A 25,838-nucleotide genomic window follows, 5' to 3' on the forward strand; every position below is an offset into this window, starting at 1 on the left:
CACCAGATAGGAAAGTCTTAAGTGGGAAATTAAATGAAAAATGCTCGCATCTCTGCACGTAGGTTCATATAAAGGTGCCCTTGAGATAGGAATTAGATTCATCTGCCGCTAAAAGGTCAACAACTGAGGATTAAAACAGCAGGTATGCTCTGCAAACATTCCCTGCATGAGTGAGGAAATATTAGATGTAAAACCCTTGGCCATAAGAGAGAGAAGGTAAAACATCGCTTAGTCAACATTCTAAAGATATATATCCGCTTTTAATAGTAATGAATAGACGGACAAAGCAAAGGTGGCATACTTCTAATTTCCGAGGGGAAAAAAAGCAGCTGTACTGAATATACTTAAGGTCTGCACGTACAATTTTGGATGAAATCTAGCTCTTATGGAGGTTTCACACCACTGCACGGTAACTTTCTGCCTCCATTTCTTTCAAGGAGGGGAAACGATTTCTAACACGGCAATACTGGTATGAAGCTGCTGATGCCCAAATGAACACGCACAGATTTTGGTGTCTAAATACCCAGAGTTACAGCGCGAGAAACTTATAAGAACAACCAACATCAGCTCTGGGCGTGGGAAATTGCTAAACTGCTCAAATTTGTAGAACAATATGTAGAAATCTTTCATAATTATCAATGATTTCCAGCTTGCAATAGTATGCATCAATAAGCTAGTTTGCGCTTTTGCCAGTGTTCACATAAACGCAGGCCTGTCATTGCAACTGTGGACCATAACTTGAGCAGTTGCTTTTAAAAACGCTTTCCTTTTTGGGGAAACACTCCTGCAGGTGGGCAGTTGTCAGGGCGTTTACCATGTGACCGTGTGAAAAAAAGCTTTAGTTGTAAAAGTTTGAATTCATGAATTTGTTCTGAATATGAAGCTTCCGCATGAGTGAAGTCTAAAGCATGTTGACTGATGGTTTAAAACAAATATGCTAAATTATCAATGTGTATAACAAGTTGAAAAATACAAAAACAAAGAAATATACAAAATAAGAAATAAAAACAATAGAAAGTAAATAAATGACAGATGCAACAACGAGATGTATAATTGAGGGAGTGTGTAAAACATATGGATTTTAACATAAAGAACGAGGAGAATTGAGAGAAGGAGGGCAAAACTGGCTGAGGGAAGTGTGGGAGGGAGAGATACATGACATCTAGCAGGCTGAGCCACTTACACACTTCTAAGATGAAACAGAAAATGAATGGTTAGCTGGCATACTGTGAAAGAAAGCTGTTGACTGACTAACTGAGCGATTGGTCTGCGGACCAACTAGCTGGTTAAGAACAGACTGACTAATTGGATCACAGACAAACTGACTAAATATTAGATTGTGTAACTTCTCTAAGTGTCTTTAATATCGGCTGACGGATTGTGTTGCTTCTCTTTGCACAGCGCTGTGAGTTACAGCCTCCATAGTCAAGAAAAAAATCAAATACCTTCTAGTACTCCTCTTCTTCAGGTCAGAGGTGATCATCTTCAAATCAAAACCCATCAACTGCATGCTCTTGTGTATTAAGTTCAACAAACACCCGCAATTCTGATCCTACTCAGAAACACTGCAAGCTTCATTCCTACACACTCCCACTCCAAAACACAGTGCTCACTTCAAACTGACCAGTCATTATCAGCACACCTGTGAGCACCAGACTGCTCACAGATGTGTTGAACATGAACTCATAATGAAACCTAATCATGCTTAATATCTCATTTGAATGACATCACCACTCACCATTGGCTGCGGCGGCTGGGCGTAGCCTGGGTGCTGCTGTGGGTTTGCAGAGGGGGAGGTTGAGTAGGGGGTGGGTGGCTGGGGAGTTCATGTTCAAACAATCTGGCAGCTGTAAGACATGGTCAGCTGACCCAGGTGGGGGGAGTCTGAGGAAAAAACCGAGGAACCCTGGCCGCTGTCCAGACCTCCTTCAGCTGAGAGAGAGACAGAAATAAATGTGTTAGGACATCAGCAGGGTCACCTTTTGTCTCGTCTCTCCTTACTCTCCTACATCTCAGTTGAATAAATTATATCTGAAAGTAATGACCTGAAAAGAAGCTCACAATCAGGTTATTATTTACAAAAAAAGTACTTTGACACAGTCAGAACTTTGTATTTGATTGACAGAATTATGTTTTTTGCTGGGAAAAAGACAGAGATGATTGGTTGCTCTATAGGCTATAATAACACGCAGGTAAAAAAAAACTGTGTTGGGTGCATGTTGGCTTTTTTAAGCTATTAACTTTTTTTTTTTAGCGACTATAATAAAGGTTTTACATACAGTAAGCATGCCATGGAAATAATCTAAGATCTGTACAGAATGTGATGATGCCGTGATATCGAGAGTCGATATCTACTATTTGCAGTTTGTCTTACATGTGTGTGAGATGCCGGTCTGCTGATAGTGAAGCTGCTGTTGCTCCACTTCAGTCTCCTCTGCTTCAGCCTGCAGATAAACAAACACAAATAAAGGTCAAGTCCACGTTCAAATACTAAGTTCTGCAACTGGTAAAGGACCATGTGGACTTAGCCTGCTGGGTGGAAATGGTGCTGAGACTTTAGTATTTCTCAAACTATGCTAGCTAGCTTACTATTTAACAGACCTGTGTGTGTGAAGGTTTGTGTGTCTCCTGTTGTTGCTGCTGCTGCTGCTGTTGTTGTTGCTGTTGTTGTTGTTGTTGCTGTTGTTGTTGTTGTTGTTGCTGCTGTAGCTGCTGTTGTTGCTCAGTCTCTAGTTTTCTCTTCTCCTGTTCCTCTCGTACCAGCCGTCTCTGCTCTCTTTTCCTCCGGATCAGAGACACACGGTCCTTGATAGCCTTGGCCATGGTCTTATGGTCAGCCTCGGCCACATAGCCAGACTCAACCTGGGGAGTTAAGTCACAAACACACTCTTTTTAACAAACAGGCCCCAAAAGCTCCAACACTTTGATTTTTCATTTCATTCATTGATCCTTCTATTTTCATCTCTTCTTCACCACATGCATCTTTCCATTCAATATTACTCTCTCTTGTCTAAATCCACCAGTTCCTCTCCTGCATTGTACGTACCATTTCTTGGGCCACATCTTCAGTGACGTCCTTGTTCAGGTCAAAGGAGAACTCGATGGCTTCGTTGTCTTTGTATTTGCCTGCAGACATGTTACAAATGGCAGGTGAGGCAGCTGCCCCTTTGTTTTCTTGGGAGGAACTTAAATATTTGCTGCAATGGTTTTTCATCAAAATAATTTTGAATTTTAAAAAGCCTTTTTCAGGTGCTAAAAAAAACTACTTATAGCTGTAATATTATAACAAATATGATCAAAAGTATGTCATGATACCAGAAATTTAGCAGTTAATATCAATACGAGAAAATTCCATTTTCAGTGCCCAATTCGATACCACAGTAAAAAAAACAAAAATAAAACAATGTATACCATTTACTTAAACATAAATTCAATTTAAATTCAGCTTTGAATACAAAGTCAGGTCTGAAGAAATTGCATTCATGGTACCTACAGTACTGAAAAACGAGCAGGGGTCAATCGATGTTGTTTTTTCCAGGGCTGATACAGATAACTGATACTTAGAACCAATATGCATTTACAATAAAAATGAAAATGTGTCTGCCAATATTTTTGAAAATAACAAACAAAAGTTTGTTTTATTGCCTTTAGCAGTCCAACCAGAAAAGTACAACATACTATACAGAATGTGTCTAACAACTTTTCCTTTTTTACAAAGTCAAGTGAAAATTTTAAGAAAAATGAATAAATAAAAAAAGATCCCTAAGTTTTCAAAAAGTAAAAGTTTCTGCCATGCTGATACTTTCTTTGCACTTTTTAATTAACCAATTTTATTAGTGATCATTAAAATAAAAATGCAGATACAGACAATCTGCAAAATGCCAAATATCAGCCCAATTAATCCGCCAGGCCAATAATCTGTTGACCCCAATTCACATTTTCAGAATTAGCTTAGTATTTAAGTACCGGCTCTTGTGAGATCTCTTGTTAAAAAAGTTTGTGTTTCCAAGACTAAGACTTTAGAGGTGACAAAAAATATTTCTTTTTTCAACGTCTTCCATATGTAAAGGATCTTAATTAGATGAAAAAAATACAATTAGCCCTTACCTTTGAGCTTCTTGACGTCTTCTATCCTTAGCCAGAGTTTGATGGAAATCATTTCCCCATCATCCTCTTCTGCCAGTTCAACCCTGACCCCCGTGTCCTCCTGGAAGAACGCATGGTTCAACAGGATCTTTATAGCATACCTAAAGGAACAAGACACATAGATTAAGTGAGAATTTACATCTTCATATGACTCGATACCACTTTTTTCAGGACCAGGGATGCCTTGTGAACTGATCTCCAGCTGATAAAATAACAGGAGAGACACGGTATTCAATTCATCTGTGAGGAAACATGTTGACATTTCGTCCAGGAATAGTCTTCCAAATTTATTTCACATTGTGTCATTGTGTCAAAAAATAAAACTGGATGACAGACCACAATCACATGACTATTCTTCACAAAGAGTGTGAAGAAAGACATAGAGTGCAAGAGAGGGAGAGGCTTTAGTTAAGTTTCTAAAGCAGTAGACAGGAGGGTACAGTGGAGACACACAGCATGAGCAGAGAGCAAACAGAGGACTTCTTATTTCTGACCAAGACGCTGTGAATCATGACAGGATTTAGAGGATAGGGTGAATTTGCCATCAAAACATTACTGGGTGTGGTGGTGATAATGTCATCTTTTTTAATTGCAGGTGCAAACACTGTCTTCAAATCTCACAAAGTTATAACACAGAGTCCCCATAACACACATAAACCCAAAGATAAAACTAAAATCAACAATACTGAGTTTTGCTTCGGATAGTCTGTGTTTGTTTGTTTGTTTGTTTGTTTGTTTGTTTGTTTATTAAGATCCCCATTAGCTTCTGTTTTAAACAGTAGCAACTCTTCCTGGGGTCTCCATTATTCTTATTTACAATATTTCATGTACAAGATTACACAAATACACATAACATAGCATTCATACTTACAGTTTGACAAAACATATTACAGCACCGATACAACACACAACAATCAACACAGACTAAATGACTGTCTAATACATACAGCAGCTATACTCTATGACTATAATGATCTCTCTCCTCAGTAGCCGATAAAAAAGAAAATACCTAGAAACCATCAACTAAATCAAAAGAAAAAAAAATAGATTTATACCTCAAAGTCAATTTCATATCTTCAAGACCATCAAAAAGTATACAACACAAATAGTGTTCTACATTATTTCTTGTGTGAATAAATACAATCTTAACTTTTTGTGAAAACATATTGTATTGATTTCAGAAATTCAAAAAACTGCAATTAATTCCATGCCACCATTTCTCTATAATGCACTGTGTGTGTGTGTTTGTGTTTGTGTGTGTGTGTGTGTGTGTGTGTGTGTGTGTGTGTGTGTGTGTGTGTGTGTCTCACCTCTCATCCTTGTTTGTTCGGATGCAGCCCTCTATAATTTCCTTCACCTCAGGAATGGCTACCTTATCAAAACTGCCAGGCTTCACTCCCTGCACACACAAAGAGAAGAGCAATGAAGACAAGGAGCATTTTAGGGAAAGACAAGGAGTGCCAAAAACACACACACACACACACACACACACACACACACTAAAGAGTTGATAAACTTTTTGGAGTTTGGGGGAGAACAAATGTACAGGAGAAATTTACCTCAGGCTGTTATCTTTTAGGGCCGTACCTGACTAAGAATTACACCAGTCAAATCAGAGTTGGCTGTTCAACACAAATACTCAACGAAACCTGCGTGCATCTGCTAAATGTGGTGGGAATGAGGAATATGATGCATGTGCATGTGCATGTGCATGTGGTCACCTTGTGGGAGGGGCTTAGGACAGAGAGGGGAGAGCTGCAGGAGGAGGCTCAAATTCCTTTTTTGCCTTTTCCAGAAAACTGCCTATCCCAGCTTTAACTGCTAAGTTCCTATTAAATTTTGCAGGATTAACTGTTCCTAATTAAATTAAATGGAATTACATCTGTGAAATACCCACTCTGTAGTTCAAATTGATGAGCCATGCAAATAGAGCAGTTTGTGTTACAGCGTCGTATTAAGGTTTAACATTTGACAGACAGAGGTCCTGCTCTAAGAGAGGCTGCCGAGGGTTAATTCCCACATAAACACAGATATTCTCTAAGGAATTTAAAATGAATCACAGCTGTTCAGAGACAATTAAGAAAACTTAAGCCTGTTTGATGAATAACACTAATGAAAAGGGATCAGCAGGGACCCATTCCTAAGTTTGGCACCAAGAAATGACGCGTCTGATGGATAATATTGTGAATAAGTAACACTGAAAATGCAGAGACAAAAAAGAAAACGGCTATAAGACAACTTATAATATCAGAATGATGCAGCACATGGCAATGCAGAGTTTCAGTGCTTGATGAGAGGGTAGGGTTGCCTTTTTCAGCACTTAGTAACTACAAGGAGCCTCTAAAGCCCACTGGATCTTTAGGTAGACCAGGAGTGTCAAACTCAATTTAGTTCGGGGGACATATACAGCCCGATTAAATGTGAAGTGAGCTGGACCAGTAAAACCGTCAGATATTTTACAGTTTGATACAGTAAAAAATGCTTAACTTACAGTATGGGTGTCGTTTAAGATGTCCTGAATTCAAATATTTCAGTCATTGTCTTGATATTGCATTTTTTTTTTTTTTTTTTTTTTTGTGCCTCGATTTTCAGATTTGAAGTCATCTCAGGCAAGAAATGTGTGACTTTTACTTTGGAATATAATTTACACGATAAAAATGGTTGATTTTTCTGTCTGTATATAGTAAGAGATGTCCTCAACTGAAATGTCAGGATTTATCTATTTAATGTTTATTTCCAGCAACCCAAAAAAATAAAGAATATAGACAATTTCCTTACAATATAATGGTATTTACTTTCTAGTTTTTCAGAAAAAAAAATCTGCCAGGCTCTAATATTACCGACTTCTTTGAAATTTCATACTTTGCAAAATCATCCAGAGGGCTGGAATGGACCCTGTGGTTGGCAAGCTCTGGCCCACGGGCCACATGTTTAACACCCCTGAGGTAGACTATTCAGAAGTTTGGCTACATGGCTCACCAGAAGGCATTTTAATGACCAACCCATTCTTTCAAACAATGGGGAAACAAAATAGAGACTGAAGCAAAGTCAAAAGGCAGCGGAAGCTAAATCCTGAATGAATTAAAAAGTTAGCAAAATAAAATCACATGCTCCAGAAAATACTTCTATCTCTGCATCTGCTATATGCCTGTATGGAGGATGCTACAGTGTATATGTCAACAAACTCTGTAAATTAAATGCATTTGCTTGTAAAGTGTAAAATCTGGCAGATAATAGAACTGTATCAAAATCAGGTAACTTGCTTTTACAAAATTTTGTCTGACAGAAGTCTGTTTCATCGAATTACACATAGTAAACCAAATAAAGTCTCATAAAGATGAACGCAGATTGTCAGCAATAAAAACTTTCAAAACTCTTGAAAATGCAAGACAAACACAAGGAAGCCAAAAAAAACAAACAAAAAAAGGTGACAGACATAAAAACAAAGGATTTGTTAAATAAAGTTTTAACATACCTGGAAAGTTCTGACACAAATAGACTTGAGACTTGTTTGACTGACGGTTTTCTTGAGAAGTAGTCTCCAGTCTAAACTAGTCAGCTAACTGACTGCTTCTCAGACAGACACACTGACTGCTTGATGCCAGCAAATGGCCACCTACGTCTGCTCCTGTCCTCCAGCTCTGTCCTCCCTTCCTCCTTTCTTTCTTCACTTTCTTGGCCCCAGTTTCTCTCCTGCAACCCCCCAGTTCACCATTACGCAACAACCCCCCCATCTTTCTCCCTCAGTCTCTCTCTTTCTTGCACGCACACACACACACACACACACAGACACACACACTCACACTCGTTTGATTCCACAGCCAAACAAAGTTAGGACTGATGGAGGAAGTAATGGTATTAAGTCTGACAGAAGAAGGGAGGATGAAGGAGAAAGAGAGAGATGGAGAAAGCAAGATTTCAGTTTAACAAGGCTGATTGGAGGTCAGGAATGTTCCAGAAGGAGAAGAACCATGAAGTGCGTCAACAACATCGTAGGTCAAGGTGTTATAACGATATCCCCACAAGCCCTGAGCTCTCAGACGGCCCTACTTTATAATCATGCAAAATTAAAAAGTGCGCACATTATGATAGTGAAAAAAAAATGCAAGAATGAAATATTAATGTGATAAAAATATGTTGGTAAAAATGGTTATTGAGGTGTATTTTCTCTTTGTTGCCAAAGTAAGGCCAGTCGTTCCAAACCTTTTTGGGTTTTGACCATAGACTGTATAAAGATGATTTCCACTATCTCCCACTGTACAAAAATTAAGCCAACATATCCTGGTTACACCCACTGCCACTCTGTGCTGGTAACGTCATTTGGCCGCAGTAGCGGATGTACTGCCCATACAACCACCTGACTCAATCATGAGTATATCACAACTATCAATCATGACTTCACACACACTTTTATAGCATCAAGTAACTAATTAAAACCAAACTTGAACGCTTGAACAAACATCAGCGTGATAGGAACTACCTACAATGACAGAGACACAACAAAACTGTGTTTTCTATACATTTATTTAGTTATTTATTTATGTATTTTTTCGAAGGCCTGAATTGTAAAAATTAAATAATATTAAATTATTATTTTTTTTAATTATTAAAAAATTATTAAATAATTAATTTACAAGAAGAAAAAACATATAATTTTATTCTAAAAAAGTGTTTTTCTCTTTTAATTATCTCCATAACAGATTCATCAAACAGACAAAACAACCAATTTGGAAACAACTGCACACAATATCTTTTTTTTTTAGGTCAAATAAAAAACAAAAACAAAAGGCAGGTTTCTAATTCAAACTGAAATTTAGCTGGTAAAAATGCACGATAAAATAAATAGGAATTTCTGCCAAACTCCATTTTATTTAAAAGTCACATCCTGTTAGGGACCTGTCAACTGTTAACTGTCTTAATATGCTTAATAGCACATCCACAATTACTGCTGGTAAAAAGAGACAATAAGCCTTGTTTCAGTCATTTGCTAAACTGTAAATCACAACACAACAGAGTCTGTGTGTGTCCCAGAAGTGTATTTAAATGTATTATATTATGCTGTAAAGTTGCAATTGAACACATAATGGGTTAACTGAGGTTTCCAGCTTTGTGAGAAACGGAGGTTGGAAAGCTGTGAGGACGGATTAGGCAGTAAAATGAAAGAAAGCAGGTGACTGGAGCACCCTGGGGTTGTCACAAGGTTGTGTGTATTGTGTGTGACAATAACAAATAGAGACAACTGAAGTTGGTTGTTTAAGTCAGTGCCTGGTTGACTGGATAAAACGATCTGAGAGGCATGACGCCTCTTGGATGTATGAGATTACTGTTATTAAATTACTCTTCACATACACACAAACAGAGGCCGAGGTTACAACGATAATCGAATATGGTTCCATCAGAGTGACAGTGTGATTTCAATTTTGTGAGTGAGGGGAGGAAACAGAAAGAGGGAGGGAGGGACAAACGGACACATGGATTAAAATGTACTGTATGAATTTATTCTGTGCTTTAATTTAATTGAGAGATTTAGAGAATAATAGAAGACAAAAAGCCTGATTCTTTTCTCACAGTGGAGTTTAGAGGCAGGGGGGCAATCTTAACCAAAATCCATTCAATTTAAATTTGCTGGTCAGATAATATGGATGGGCACTGAAAGGATTTTATCAATTCCATTAATGAACTGGAAATTTAAACTGAAATTAAAGACACCTTATAGCATTTAAGAATAGCCACAAAAATTCAAAGGTCCAATATGCAGAATTTAGAGACATATATATAATATTAAATATAATATAAATATACATTAGTGTATAATCTCCTGAAAATAAGAGCTATTGAGTTTGCGTTACCTTAAAATAAGCCGTTTCACATGTTTTGATCCAATATCCTTGTTTACAGAACATATTTTTTTGTTTGCCTTTTCCCTTATCTTATTTTATTTATTTTTTATTTATTTAATTATTTCCCCCTTTTTTTTCTTGCACCAATTTATTTGATCATTCTATTTTTATTAAATTTTTTCATGCTCGAAAGGTCTTTATTTTCATTTGGTAGTGTATTTTGTTTTTGTATGTTCACATAAACCAAAAATAAGAGGACTAGTGGTAAAAAAAGTTATTGTATATCTACATATGGAGCAGGTCCCCGTCTACAGAGTCCATCGTGCTTTTTTCAATGTTTTTACCAGTTAAATCACCATGTCCATTTGTTTTGGAGAGGAAGAGACCTCTGCAAATTATTCAGCTCCTGGTAAAAACCTTCTAAACAAATAGAGAAATTTCAGTTTGTTGCATTCTGCAATCCTTACCACTAGATACCACTGGATCCCCCTAAATCTTACACACTGGACCTTTAAATAAAGTAACAAAACCTGAAAAAGTAACACTTGTCAAGACACATTCAAAAATGCTATTGCATCCTTTATCTTTCTTTCATTATCCAAAATACTGTAAGTGAAAGAGAAAATGGAACACACTAGTTTTTATTTTTGGTTTACACGTGAAAGGAAACTGCTGCCAGTGTGTGTCTAAAGTTGCCATTAAATTTTAATGTTAGATTTCAGCAGAGATAACAGAAGCACTTGTTTTAGCTGAGGGGGATGTTTCACTCATCCATAAGATATAAACAGTGCCGCATTCCTGTAGTATTACTAGAAAAATAAATTGGAATAAAAATGGTAATCATTCTTTCGCTGGAAATCAATGTTCTTGCAAAAATGTATCTAATTATGTTGATAAAATGTGCCCACACATGTTTGAGCATCTTTTCTGATTTTCACTGGTGCTTTGGCAACATGAGAATCATTTTATGTTTCCAACAGAGCTGAAAGAAAAGATGTAATAAGACAGATAGAAGCAGAGAGCAATAATAGAGGCATTAGAGAGCGAAAGAGAGATTTCTAGTAAACTCCTCTGATCCATTAACATCACTGTCAGCCTACACAAAGCTGAACTCAGTCCCGTGAGGAAAGGAGGGAGACAGCTCTCATCTGCCTGCCTGTGTGTGTGTGTGTGTGTGTGTGTGTGTGTGTGTGTGTGTGTGCGTGCGTGTGTGTGTGTGTGTGTGTGTGTGTGTGTGTGTGTGTGTGTGTGTGTGTGTGTGTGTGTGTGTGTGTGTGTGTGTGTGTGTGTGTGTGCGTGTGTGTCTGTGTTGGGGTGATGACCTCAGCAGCACTCAACTTAAAACAGCCTCTGATTGCATCTGTTGTCCGCTCCGTCTGTGTTTTGGTCTCTGTCTCTCTCTTTTTTTTCCACAGTGTTTCCAGCCAACTGTCAAATGTTATAAAACTAAAACTGAATGAAAAGTGAATGCATTTAAAATCTAATGAGCTGATGCATGAGTGTTTTATCTGCCATTTTTTTATTCATGACATTTTGCCTCATACATGACTGTATTTCCCTGCTTTTATTTTCTCTCAGAGAAAACTCAGAGGGTTGAAGTGCCTTGCTCAATGCCAACACAACAACATTCTCGAAGGGTTTTGAGGTCTTTCATTTGTGTAACCTTTTATGCAATGGCTTGCTTGGTATTGCTCTCTAGTGGTGGAGAAAGAAATGCAGCCGTAAGAGAAAAAAAAATCATCCCTTAGTGCTAATGTTTACCTTCTTTTGCAAGGGAGAGAGGCAAGGAGGGAGGGAATAAGTGAGAGGCTAATAAGTGCAAAAACACAGTCATATGACTGGATCTACCGCAGCTCATGCCAAACTTGTTAATACAGTCAGTAAACAAGTATGGGAGGAGTGGCAGAGAGAGAGCCGCGCAGAGGAGGTTGACAATTAGAGACAAACAAGGTTGTCGGATTCAACACATGAATTTCACAACCTGTTGCCTCCGCAGTCATTCAAAGCAGAGGCATTCAAAATGTATGGTAGAGGAAATGCAGACTCACGCTAGTAACCCGCCTGTAGATCTGGGCAGCGTTTTGACACTCGGAGTAGGGGTACTCTGAGGTAGCCATCTCCAGCATACACATCCCGAAGGCGTAGACATCGACGGATTCATCATACTTCTCCTCATACATCTCTGGAGCCATAAACTCTGGGGTTCCTGGTGAAAAGGAGAGGAAAAGCAACAAACTATTACATCGTGCTATGAATTTAGAGCTCTCAGTCATAGCTAAAAACAAACTGGCTCAGTTTGTAAAGGGTCAGTTCGTTATTTTCCAACAAGGAACAACAATTTATAAAATGGGTCTAATATTAAGAGACAGGGTTACAGCCGGCAGCCATGAAACAAGCTGGTTAAACACAAAGGATCTCACTCTTCAACAAAAAGGTCCATCTCTGTCGGGATCCTGTCCATAATGTGAGACACTTAAACCCTCGTGTTGTCCTTGGGGTCAATCTGACCCCAAATGAAATCTTTTGCTATCAAAATTTATTTTTTAAACTTACGTAAACAAGGTCTATTGGCTCTAAATTCCAAAACGAAAGGAAACGTGTGGTAATGGGTTGAATGGACTGAAGGAAGATTAAAAGTGTAACACAGAATTGACTGACAATTTATAGGGCGGGGTCAGAATGACCCCAGAGGACAAAAGGTGTATGGCAATTGGGAGGACATTAACAACTTCAGCCTGTCAATGGTAAAAACAAGCACTTTTACTGAACGGAAACCTTAAATTCACCCAGGTAGATGTGAAAATATGCTGGCTCTAGGGCTGCCCCTTTAAAATCGGAGATTCAAATCATCAGTCGGAGACCTCTCAGATTGCTTCAAGTCATACAGTCATTTTAGGATGTTTGCAATTTCAAAATATGTTGCTTCTATTAGTCATTTAGACATAAAAACATTGGAAAATAAGGGCTAGGTTGAAAACTGCAAAAGATATTCCTTAACTTAAATAGTTTATGACGAGAAAAGGGCTGAAATCATAAAAAATCCTAAACACAGCATGAAATTTTAAATTAAAAACCCGCTCACTGGTTCCACATACTAGCCTTGTTGTGTTTGCGTACATCTATGCATGTGTGAGTCCACAAGAATGTGTGTGTGTGTCTGTGGATTTCTGAAAGTGTCCAAATACTTGAGGCCAGCCTAATTACTACAGAGCAGCTGTGAGATTCACAAAGCATATCATTTTTGCCTCAAGCACATGAGAATATGCATAATAATGTACTTGTTCGCAAACGTGAACGAATACCAGAATATCTGTGGTTAAATGTACAACTGAATAGCAGCCAAGTCGTTATAGGGAGCACAGCAGGCACTTTTTACTCGACTTGGGTTTAAGTGTGTATTATGCAGGCTGTGTTTTGTGTGTGTACACAGCCATCACATCTCCAGACAGCTTAATCCTAGCTTAATAGCAGACTGAGTGGTGTGTATTTCATATTTCAAAATACCTGCGGTTTGCTTTTACAACCAGATATTTTAGAAGCAGTAAAATTAATCTACAGTAGGCGTGCGCAGTGTTACACAATGTGTCTGTGTTCATTTCTATGCCTATAAAATGAGACAGCGTGCATGGAAATGCATGGAAAGCGCTTATTGTTATGGCAAACTCACATAAATTACATCAGTTGTTTCATCTTTTCCAGCTTCACAGATCCAAACATTTCATTCTTGTATACAGCTTTATGTCTGACTACAGACATGTGTGTATGTGTGTGCATGCAAGAGATAAGGAATTTGTGTCGTCAGTGGCCTTGTACTGTATGTGCTTTTTCCTACCTATGACACTCTTGGCAAAAGAGGCTCTCTTTAGCGTGGCCAAACCCAGGTCCCCTATCTTTACTGAGCCCGTGGGCCCCGTGATGAAGATATTGTCGCACTTCAGGTCCCTGTGAATGATGGGCGGGGCTCTGGTGTGCAGGAAGTGAAGGCCTTTGAGGATCTGTCTGCACCACGAACGCAGGACCTTGATTTTCATCACCTTGAAACGCTTCAGGTAACTGCAGGACAAAGAAATCGCACACAAGACGGCATGTCAGTCAACAACGCAAGATTATGTGTACAAAATTATGCTGAGAGCAGCGGGTTCGACCTCATTACAGATTTCCAACAGCCATGAATCCTGTTCAAGTGGCCTCTTTGTCTGACACAATAACTGAAAGTCACTTCACAGAGAGACACAAGCTAAAACACACAAAAAGCTGCCCTACTGTGCATCTCATATCTCACCTGAAGCATCGCGTTATTGAAGCTTAGATGCACTCTAAAGTGTTTTGAATGTATTCCACAGTAATATTATTATTGCAGGGCACTGAAAACCATCCATGAGGGAATAAATTATTCCAGAGCAAAGCACTGCGAGTAGGACAATAGCCTGATAAGATGCAAAAACACGGATAATGCTTCAATTAAAGATGAAAGCTTACACAACCAAAGTGGATTACTGTCAGACAATTCCAGCTTTAAAAAGATATGTCCTAAATACCCACACAAATATGTATGTGCGCATGAAAAAACACACAAAAAAGACGGGCAGTCGCTGACAGGCATTCTGGTTTCTGCGTGGTTAGAGGCTGACATTGCACACATGCCAAAAAAGCACTGGAACACTGAGACAAACAGAGATTAAACTTATTTTACCTCTTTGAAAACAGGAATCTATTTTAATCTGGATACAAATATGTGTGAAAGTGCTAAATTTAAGAGACTGACAATGCAATGACCTTTTTTCAGCAGGACTATGAACATGTTTTTAAACTGATACTTGTTTATTTATCTGAACATATAAAAAGTAAACTATATACAAAAAGTGGACATAGCCACCGTGACATCACCCACTGGTCTGTGGACTTCTGTTTAAAAGCCTTGAATTTGGCATTTTAGCTTTCACTGTCTTGTTTTTTTCAGGATGGATCTGACTAAGAACCAGAGGACGCCACCACGGAAGTGACTAATCTATCACAAGATAGCCACACCCTAAAGCAAATCCTGCTTTACTGCCCATTTTTTTTATTGCCCTACATGGGACCGTAAAATGAACATCATGCTGTACTAACCCTTTGAAACCTGGATCATCACCACTTTTCTTATACTGAATTCAGACACCTTTCAGAGTATTTAAACTTTTGGATCCTGAGCAAATTGGTTTCATTTCATTTGAAAACATGGGCGAAAATGCAATGGGCAACTTGACAAGAAATGTCCTACAAATTGCAAAAAATAAGCTTTTTTCTTTCTTTTTTTTTATTTTTTTTTTTTTTTTTACAGAAAACTATATTTAGAATGATCTCAGATTTATATATTTTAAGTATTTTTTCATGTCATTTTATTGTTTGCTTTTTTGCAGGTAATTTCCTTGTACTTTATCTATTTATTTTTTTCTAAATTTCATGTAAATTTTGGGGTCATTTCTTCTTAAGTTGCTTGTTCCCTTCTTCCCATATTTTTTATTCAAACAAATTGAGACAATTTGCTCAGGTTTTAAAGGGTGAAAGAAAACTTGAAACCTCCTTTCAATGTTTTAAACTGATCTGCTGTTAAAAATGTCAAAAATGATTTTACACTAATTTTTTATGCATACAGCGCTCTAAAGAAATTGAGTGTCACTGACATTTTTTTTGTCTAAAATACATGATTTAATCAAACACTAAAGTTGTCATGAGTTTATTTACTGTCAGGAAAATTTTTCTCACTGTGGCAATCCTCTTCTGAGGTAATTAATCAAGTGAAAAGCTGGGTAATTTACAATCAGACTTCTTTTCGGTGGATACATCCCCTGCTGGCAGCACTTTCAGACTTGCAAACTTTGTCTGCAGACTGTAGTTATCGCTCAAACGTTGCCATGGCAACACCTGAAACAGACAGAAGGACTGTCTATTAGCGGCATGCAGCTTCTGCCCTCGCAGACTTTACATGATGACAGAAAACACATCACAGTACATAAGACTGTCCGTAAGTCTGGAGGCTGAACATCTGCATTCAGTCATAAAGACAGTTATAAAAAGGCAGTTCTACACCACATAAAGCAATTACATCCTATCACAACCTCCTCCAAATGTTACATTTTAGCAACTTCTACTGAAACAACAGTAGCCATGCACATCATCACAGGCTTTTTAATGGCAAGTGGCAAGCGTCCATTATCTTTACCCACTTCACTGTCCAGAGTTTTAAGAGTCTGGAATCTATCTCACCCCGTGTGGAAAGCAGAGAGGCACCTTTTGACAGCTCGCCAGGCCATTGCAGAGCTAAGACAGATCCACACCTGTGGGTGATCTGGAGTCTCCAGTCCACCTTTGGAATGTGAGAGGAAACTGGAGGAAACCCCGCAGGATTACAGCGAGGCTAGGACAGGAATTTTACTGAGAAGTGTATTTCAGTTTTCTGCAGCACTTCCAGATTCATCTTTCACTCTACCAGTGAAAGAACATAAACATTTTTTTCAAGAATTATTAGAAAATTATCCAAAAAAGGGAAAATGTCCAGAAAACAGTGTTTATTATTATGATGATTTTATATTTTTAAAAATATACATACATATATTTATTTTCAGCAAATTTTAGGTCATTTTCTTGTTTGTTTGCTTCTTTTATGCCATGTGTAGTACAGTGAGTCACTTGTTGGCTTCTCCCCATGTTTTTGAATAAAATCAAACCAATTTCTGAGGTTTCAAAGGATTAAAGTGCACCTATAGTTAGTATACTTAAATACACTTCTTATGAAGTGCAGTTTAATTACATTTTAAATTGATATGATGAAAAGGCTTTATTAAAAATTTTGAGAACTCATTAAAAATTCAACTGACTGTCACTCTTAAATATGGAAGTAAACATCAACGTTTGAATTCAAGGCAAAGTGTTTCCAATTTGCGCCTAAAAGCTTGTCTGCGTTTCTCTCCTCGGCTCATTAGCTAAATTCAAGTAACGAGCGAAGAACAGACAGAGGAAGCAGAGTTAGTCATCCTCTGATCACCCAGACAATGAGGAGGATTCACAGATCAACTGTTCCACAAATCATCCTCTTTTTTGACTTTTTGGTATGTGCTCATTTCACTGCACCACAGCAGGCAGAACAATTTTATTTGAGCTAATTGTTGTTATTATGTGAAGCACTTTGGTTCCTTGAGTTCAAAGTTAATTGGTCCTTGATTTTACTGCATTTAATTCAATGTAGGAGCTTGGCTTAAACTGAATCTTCCCGTGGTCCCGGTGAATTACTGGCAGCTGCCTGAACCACCCAGTGACCCTGCAAATCTGTCTCAACAGACAAGGAGCCGTTCAGACAACTCTGCTCCGACCCCAGGTGCACACTGCTGGGAGAAGCTGCAGTGTCATTGTAATATACCCAGTGTCTTTAACAGAGTAGACTACACTCATTAGCCAGTGGTATGTCAATTAAAGGGGAAGTTCACCCCAAAATCAAAAGGACATATATTTTCCCTCAGCTTGTGGTGCTCAAAGCACCAAAATAAATAAAGAAATAAATATTAGGGGTTGACAGATTATCGGCCTGGCCAATATTTGGCATTTTGCAGATTATCAGCGTTTCTTTAACGATCGCTCATAAAATTAATGAATTAAAAAGTGTCAGCATGGAAGGGAATTTTACTTTGTGAAACCTCAGTGAGATATTTTTAATTATTCGTTTTTCTTTAAATTTTCACATGACTTCACATTTGCTAAAGGCATTTAAACAAAGTTTTGTGTTGAAGTTTGTTTTATTCAAAATTCAAAATATTGACAGAAAGATTTTCATTTTTATAGTAAATTCATATCAATTACAAATATCGGTTATCGGTCTCATTAACTACTAATAATCAGAATTGGTATCGGCCTTGAAAAGCCAAAATTGGTTGACCCCAATAACAATAACTTTGAAAAACTCAACCCTAATGTCTCTTTCCAGAAATTATGACCTGGTTACTCAAGATGACCTTGACCTTGTTGTAATTAGTTTCATGAAGGAACTATTTTCTTTCTAGTGAACTACAGTCATGAACCGCATCACCCTGCAAGGAAAGAAGAGGCTCGGCTCATGATGACACAAGATGTCAACATTACTGGCATCCTCCTCGCCTGAGCTGTCGCATTAGCTAGCTCATGGTGAGCTAGCAGTAGATGCACGCTTCCTTATGCACGGTGGCACAGCTGGTGAATGTACTTCAGTAGAGAGAAAATAGTTCCTACATGACAGAGCTAACGACAAGGTCTATAGATTATCTTGAGGAACCAGGTCATGGTTTCTGGAGAGAGACATTGCTTTTTTGTTTTGAGCACAACAAGCTAAGTGCTATCTAGCTTCATGATATTGGAGAGAAGGCAGACATCTCTATGGCCGACATCTCCAACCCAATCTAGATTGATCAATAGCGCCCACTTCCACTCTGATCACATACTGTCCAAACTGGTCAGGATATGTAAACTCCATAGTGGCAATATTACCATACAGCATATGGCGTACCATGATAAAATAACTCCATCATGATGGGGTCGTTTCACCAAAGACTCTTCACGTATCTCTTTCGCATTTCTTTTGTTAGTCTTTAACCCTCATTTCAATGAGTCTCTCCAGCACCATCTTCCAACACAGAGTCAATTAAATGACAATCAGGTCGGCAGACAGCATCTCTGCTGGTTGGTGGCAACAAAATAAACAACAGGAAGTGTTTCTCTTTTGTCTTCGTTCAAGGATGAACTCTAGTTGCATCAGGTTTATCAACTATGCTACCCATTCACACCCGGTACTGTTAACTGTGAACAATAGCACTAACTCAACCAACAATGGAGTAAGACCACACTAGAACTGCAACTAATGATGATTTTCATTATCAACTAAGCTGCAGATGGTTTTCTCAAGTAATTACCTTATTATTTGGCCTACAAATTGTTCAGAAACTAATGAAAAATGCCAATTATAATTCCCTAAAGCTCAAGTTGTTGTCCTCAAAACCCAAAGAGATTCAATTTATTACCTCATGAGACAAAGACAAGCAGGAAACAACAAACTGGGACTTGGGACTATTTAGCATTTTTTGCTTGAAATGATGAGTTTGTCTCTTATTTAAGCGCTCACCATTTACCTGTGTTTTTAGAAGTTACACTGAGGAATTTATTAGACCGAAATATCAGGGCGGATTCACATATTTTCACAGGGAGTTTGCCTTCAGGCGCAGAACACATCACAGGCTGAAACGATCTTTTGCATACTTTTTAAATGAACACACCTCAAAACGCACATCTGCATAACTTAAGTGTTTTTACTAAAACCCTCTAAAGCCTCTTCCTCATATCCACCTCTGTTACATCATGCTCCATCTCTCACTTTTATTTCTCACACGTCTCTTAGGAAACATTGTTCTCTTCTCCTCTTCCTCCCTCTGTACCTTCCTTCCCTTTACCTACCCGCCCTCCTCTCCCTCGCCTGTCTCCTCTGCTTTCTTTCGCTCCCTTTCTGAAGTCAGAACAGTGTTGACAGACAAGTTAAACCCTGTGGCATGCAATGCCGGAGTGACACTGCACAAAGCATCTCTCCCACACATAACCACTCAGCCCTAGTCTCTTTTCAACGCATAAATACATAAGATATATATTTGCACTGTGCTAAATATGCTTATACAGTTTGTGGACAGTCCATATAGAGTACACAGATAGGCATTCATGCACTCACACACACCCATGGACACACACAGATAAGGGGCCACTAATACCCTGAACCCATGCTGGTCAGTGTTTCCATCCTCACCATCTCCCTCCATTCCTATCAGCCCTCCCTCTCATCATCTCTCTTTCTTTTTCCACCACTTCAGCGCACAGCCGTCCTTCTCCTTTCTGAGTCTTCATCTGGATGACAGCCAAATCCCCCTGCAGCCTTGATCCTGTGCATATATGTACATGCATGCATAAAGCACACTTCATTCATGCATGTAATTTATTTCCCGCATTTACTACGTGGAGATAAAAGTGCTGATTAGTTGAATGAAAACTTGTCATTTGAATGATTATTTTAAAAGTTTCTGGTTCCAGCTTTTCAAATGTGACTATTTGCTAGTCATCTTCTTCTGTTATTGTGAACTGAATATTTTTGTGGATGAGAACTTTGGCTGGACTAAACAAGATATGAAGCTATTACCTTGGATTCTGGGGATTTTTCTGACGTTTTAGAGAAACAATATTATTTGGAGATCATAGCTACAATTTGTAACTAATTGATGAAAATGGCTCGACTGTTTCGGAGCCAGGTTATAAACATTCTCAATTTACAGCAGAAAACTAAAATGTATTTGTAAAGACATCTGGGGCGAGAAAGGAGCAGTACAGTAACAGAATAATGATTCATATTTGATCAGTGCTGCCTTGTTTGACAGTTTGACCGCAGTTCACAGGCTGTGATTGACATGAATGACAGTTGAGTTTTAGACTCCTTGGCTCCTGATTTTTATTCATCTATGGTGAATTCTTGCAGGATTTCCTTGTGAGAAAGAGGATTAATATGATGTTTTTTCACAGATTATCTGACTCATGTACTACTGTGCGGATGTTATGAAAAAATCTGCAAATATGTTTCTGCAAAAGCAAATATGACAAAAAGTTATTGTTTATCAAAGTTACCAACTTTATCTTTAATCAGTTATAAAAATAACCACCAGTTGCAGCTGTAATATTATGTATGCTTGATGGTGGTACAGTGTGATAAGATTGTTCATGGTGCCACAGAAATGTATTCTTTAACTTTTGTGCAGTACACTTACTATACAGTGCATAAGACGATTTTTTATATAATAAAGAAGGAATAGAATATTCCCCAATAATCACACTTACTATTTATGCATACTTAAGATTTGTTTTTGTAATATGGTGATTAATTTAAGTCTGAACATTCAAATAACTCGGGTTTAGCTCCTTTCTTTTTGTCATTTATATTTCCTGTTTTTCTTTTTTTACACAGTAGTGACAGAAAACAGATATTTTTTGTTCAACATTTTACAGTTATGTGCAAAACACACTGTATAGATTCAGGATGCAGAGTGTGAGCATTTGTTGACAAATTTATGAAGGTTTTTCAGTCTTCCAGTGGAGGGTGCTACTGTCCTTGGTAGTGTTGTGCTGCTGGATTAACACTCTCATTCTGTGGTCACAGGTGGTTTAAAGGTTTGTCAGTCACTCAGTCTAGTTGCCCTTAAACTGGAAATCTAGTTATTCCTTGTCTGTGTCTATGTGTCTATTTATCTGACTGTCTCACTTTCAGCTTCTCAGCATATTTGACTTCCTGTCTCTCTCGCTTTGTGACTCTGCATAAAACTAACTGCATATTAGTCTGGTCATCCATCCACCTCTCTGTCTGTCTGCCCCCCCCCCACAGGCCTCATTTGGACTCTACCCCTGTCTGTCTCTCCGTCAGGAATGAGAGGAATCTGCAGCAGAAGCAGCAGCAGCAGCTGGCAGGTGGGCTGATGTCCCACGATGCACTGCGTGGGGCAGGCCGTGCACCACACGCCGCACATTTAGCCTTTTATTGTGTCAGGAGCTCAACAATCACATTCACAGACACACATCTATTCTGCACAGCAGAGAGACTGGCATGCGCTCATGGCGTGGACAATGACTGCCACAGATGCATCAATTTTCCACAGTGAATTTTGGGGAAGGGGGGAGACTGACAGACGCCCCTGGTATTGACCTGCAAAGATATACAGTTTGTCTCCATGTGATTCTTGAGCTTTACCAACTCGTTTTGTGCATTTGATGCTGAAGTCAGATGAAAGCACCTTATTTTAGGAGTTGATTGTTATTTCAACTGCACAGTGCAGTGTCATCATTCCACTATTTAATTAAAATCCCATACGTGCATAGACAGGCACTCAGTCAATAATGTATATACTGTAAATAACACAGACACATACTGTACATTATTGAGTCAGACACACTGGCTGACCCTCTAACAGCTGCACTCAGCACTGAAATCCAGCTGGGACATGATGTGCCTACCACACCAGAGTGAAAGGCCGTTTGAAGTTGAAAATAGAGAAAAACTGCGTATTGGCTTGACAGTTTAGAGGAGGACACAGGCGTGCGTGTGTGTGTGTGTGTGTGTGTGTAATTTCTACATTTCAACAAAAACCCAGAGGTGAGTCATCATCTCTAATGACAGTGCTTTACAGAGGCCAAGGGGAAAAGAGGTTGTTAAAAGTGTGTGTGCGGGTGTATGTGCATATTCCCTGCAAGTGTTTCATGTGAAAGAACATTAATTTGAAGCAACTATAAAGAGTTGTTAACTGGTTATGAAACATTCTCAATTCAATGCTGCTGCTTTCATATGACCTAAAGAAGCAAACAAGACCATCATCAAGAAGACTGTCTATTACTATGTAGTGGAGCCGCGACAATTAGTTGATTAACCGATCAAAGAAAATAAATCTCCAACTATTTAATAATCAATTAATCATTCCACTAATGTTATATATATATATATACATGTTGTGCCTACCACACCTATATATATATATATATATGTTTGTGGATAAAACAAACCTAACACTTTGGTTAACATTAGTTGAATGTAGCTGACGTTAAATGCGTTTGTCATGTAAACAAAACACCAAAAAGCTTTTTGTGCTTATGAGCACGATCACCATCATTTACCAGGCAATCAACAAAAATTTGTTTTAATTGAGAGGCTAGACTACCCTTATGCATCCTGCAAACAGCTGTGTTTTAAAAAAAATTACTATAAAATAAGTTTGTTATTTTCCCCTCACTTCTAAACAAATGCTCATGCTAGCCAGATCAAGATTTTTACGACACAAGGCAGCGCTACTCATGGAAATATTACCGCTTTCGTCCACAGGGGCCGCCAAAATAAACATAAAAAGTTCTGTGTAGTTGTTTCAATAATGCAATTGCTATTGTCCATGCCAATCAGTTATGTCTTGAGACACACTTGCTCACACCCTTCAGCCACACCTCCAGTTTTCTGTTCATTCATTTCATATGTGTGTGCAAATTATGTAGAACAGCAAGTAGCAGAGGTGGAAACTACAGAAAACACACTGCAACTTTTGTAGCTTTATACTGTTTTTTCCCTCAAAGTCACAAAATCAACATCTTGGAAAATTCATACCATCTCGCATGTACTCACGTTTTAAGCGTGCCAGATGTCATGAGTTCCGTGACCAGAACAATACATTTCTTTCCTTTGCATGGTCCCTCCCAGGAGTCATAGAAGCGGACAATGTTAGGATGCTGGAGACCCTTTAACATCCCGGCCTCCTCTTTGAAGCGCTGGCGCTCTGACTTGGACAGCTTGCGATCCTGCACACAGGGAAGAAGAGGAAGATTAGTCATTCATACACAAAAACTAAGAAACGCAGCTGATCTGAAATCTACTAGGAAGAAGCATTTACCCAAACATAACAGGTTGCATTAATAGTACAACACTATTACAGCGAGTGTGATTACAATCAAATTAAGCTGGAAGAAGGTTTGAGAGCGGAGAGGAAAGCTAATCAACAGAGGGAAATGAACAAGTGAGGAGAGAGAGGAGGAGGAAAATAAATGCTTAGAAAACAAACACTGATGCACCATCTTAACATGCTGCCAGAATACAAATGCAGACGAAATATGAAACCAGGTACAATCAGAAAATGGTGTCATATTACGTTAAGACAGCACTGCAAAAAGATGAGGATCAGGATAAAACAGTAGACTGTCCTTTCATCTTAGCTCAAAGAGGCCACAGACAACCATGATTTTGATCATCTTTTTTTTCCACACACTTCTTTTTTCTGAAAGGTTCTTGTGACAAGCTGGTTTATTAAACCGATTTATAAATACACTGATTTTATGCAGGAGGTAGAATTTGGTGAGCTACCAGAGTATGTTTTTCAAATGTTATTTTCAATACTTTACTGTATTCCTTGACTTGTAGGCTTCTCAACAAATAAGCCATGTCTAAAATTTCTCATTAACTATTTCCTAGTGCTGCAAATATTAACCACTTTGTCATCAACTATTAAATTAATCGCCAACTGTTTTGGTAATCTTTTAAGCTGTTTGAGTCAATGGTACGTAATTTGATAATAAAAATATAATAATAATAATTTCTCTGATTTAAGCTTCTTACATGTGAACATATTATGGTTTCTTGAGTTCTCTGTGAAAGAAAACTGAACATCTTTGAGCTGTGATCATCTCGCTAAAGATTGAAAAGAAAGAGGGGAGGAGAAAGAGGGATGGTAAAAGAAACACAAAGCCCTTTTACACGCCACGACTCATTCACAACCTGGATGCCAAGGCTACGGCACAGACCTACCTGCTACTCAGCTTAAACATTTAAACAGTCATTTTGGGTAGAGTATTTTGCCTAAGGATAACTCGACATGCAGACTGGAGAAGATCGAACTGCTGATCTTCTGATTAGTGTATGACCCACTCTGCCTCCTGAGGGGGAGGGGAAGACCTGCTGCTGCTAAAGACTCATCCATTAGTACATGGTGAACATGCTCTACCAGATGAGCGACTGGGGCAATCCTAATTGCTTGAGCTCTGACACAAAGTCTCATATATCAGAAATGAGAGAATGAGGCAGTGATTAGCGATTAGCGTCCCCAGCTACTTCTTTTCACCTGCCAGTGAGCAGCCTCACCAGGAAGGTTTAACATGCTTTTCCAGCAGATCCCACCGCCCTCTGAGTGGGTAAGGATGTGATGCCACATTGGCTTCCCACCAAAAATCACTCCAAATTCTTTCCTGAAATGCACATTTAATCCATATCAGCTTCTTGCGTTGTTTTGGTTTTTATTTGTATGTGGTCAATAATACTGGCTGCAGGCTCTAACTGAGTCTCTATCAGTGTCACCAAAACAAGCCGTCTACATTCTTCCATCATGTGGACGACTAGCTTCAAAAGCTACCATGTGAACAAACACACAGGCTGGACACAGTTGAATGCATGACAGCTTTTATGCACATGTTCATATATAAGTACACACACACACACACACACACACTTTAATGGGCATTCCAGCTCTACCACTGACACCTCAATAAACACAGATGCAAAGGGCAATGTGGGCGGGTCAGACTTGTAAAAAAGTGCGTGTGCATGTGTGTGTACTTATATATGAACATGTGCATAAAAGCTGTCATGCATTCAACTGTGTCCAGCCTGTGTGTTTGTTCACATGGTAGCTTTTGATATAAGGGAAAAAACCCCCAAAGATAAAAATATCATTTTAATGCAGGCAGCAGTTTTTTTTATGTTCGGCTTGTGTATCTGTTTTAGTGAGCATGTGTGTATTTGCTTTGTCTGCATATGTTTACACATTGATATTTCTAGGTTCTTCACAAGCTCTGTGTCTAACCATAGCTGACACATTCAGCACATCACTACCCCAAAAATAAACAAAATGAGAGCTGCCTGACAATGATAAAATAAAGGTGACAAAACCTCAATACTCAAAGCATTTCAGCCCAAATGCGGCTGCATCTTCCTCTGTGATTCTAACTCATTAAGTTATCCATGCAAAAAAGAAAGTCTTTATAAGATAACCTGCAGTTACAAAAAGGTTGCACCGGATATGAAAACAAAAGAGATTAAAACAAACATGAAAGATGTTTCAATTAACCTGAAACAAACAGAGAGTTGTCTATTGAGGGAAATATAACACAAATACAGAACGTTTAATGAAGTCTGCGACCCTGTTAGAGGGTGAAATTACAGAAAAGTGAACAAAGATTGGTCTGTGAACAAACACAAGAAGAGCGGCAGTAGGGAGATGTTTATGTACAGATGACATAATAACC

At 38.5% G+C, this 25,838-nt stretch overlaps 1 protein-coding gene across 1 annotated transcript in view; it reads right to left on the bottom strand.

The window, feature by feature from the left end:
- Positions 1 to 25,838, bottom strand: part of wnk1b (WNK lysine deficient protein kinase 1b) — a 112,882-nt gene that overhangs the window by 35,012 nt on the left and 52,032 nt on the right. The window contains 9 exon segments of the mRNA XM_042511329.1: positions 1,739 to 1,932; positions 2,375 to 2,444; positions 2,602 to 2,862; positions 3,047 to 3,126; positions 4,108 to 4,247; positions 5,457 to 5,545; positions 12,035 to 12,192; positions 13,819 to 14,039; positions 23,173 to 23,345. Coding sequence (XP_042367263.1) covers positions 1,739 to 1,932; positions 2,375 to 2,444; positions 2,602 to 2,862; positions 3,047 to 3,126; positions 4,108 to 4,247; positions 5,457 to 5,545; positions 12,035 to 12,192; positions 13,819 to 14,039; positions 23,173 to 23,345 — 1,386 coding nt within the window.

This window comes from Plectropomus leopardus, chromosome 22 (assembly GCF_008729295.1).
Source record: "Plectropomus leopardus isolate mb chromosome 22, YSFRI_Pleo_2.0, whole genome shotgun sequence".
Taxonomy (NCBI): domain Eukaryota; kingdom Metazoa; phylum Chordata; class Actinopteri; order Perciformes; family Serranidae; genus Plectropomus; species Plectropomus leopardus.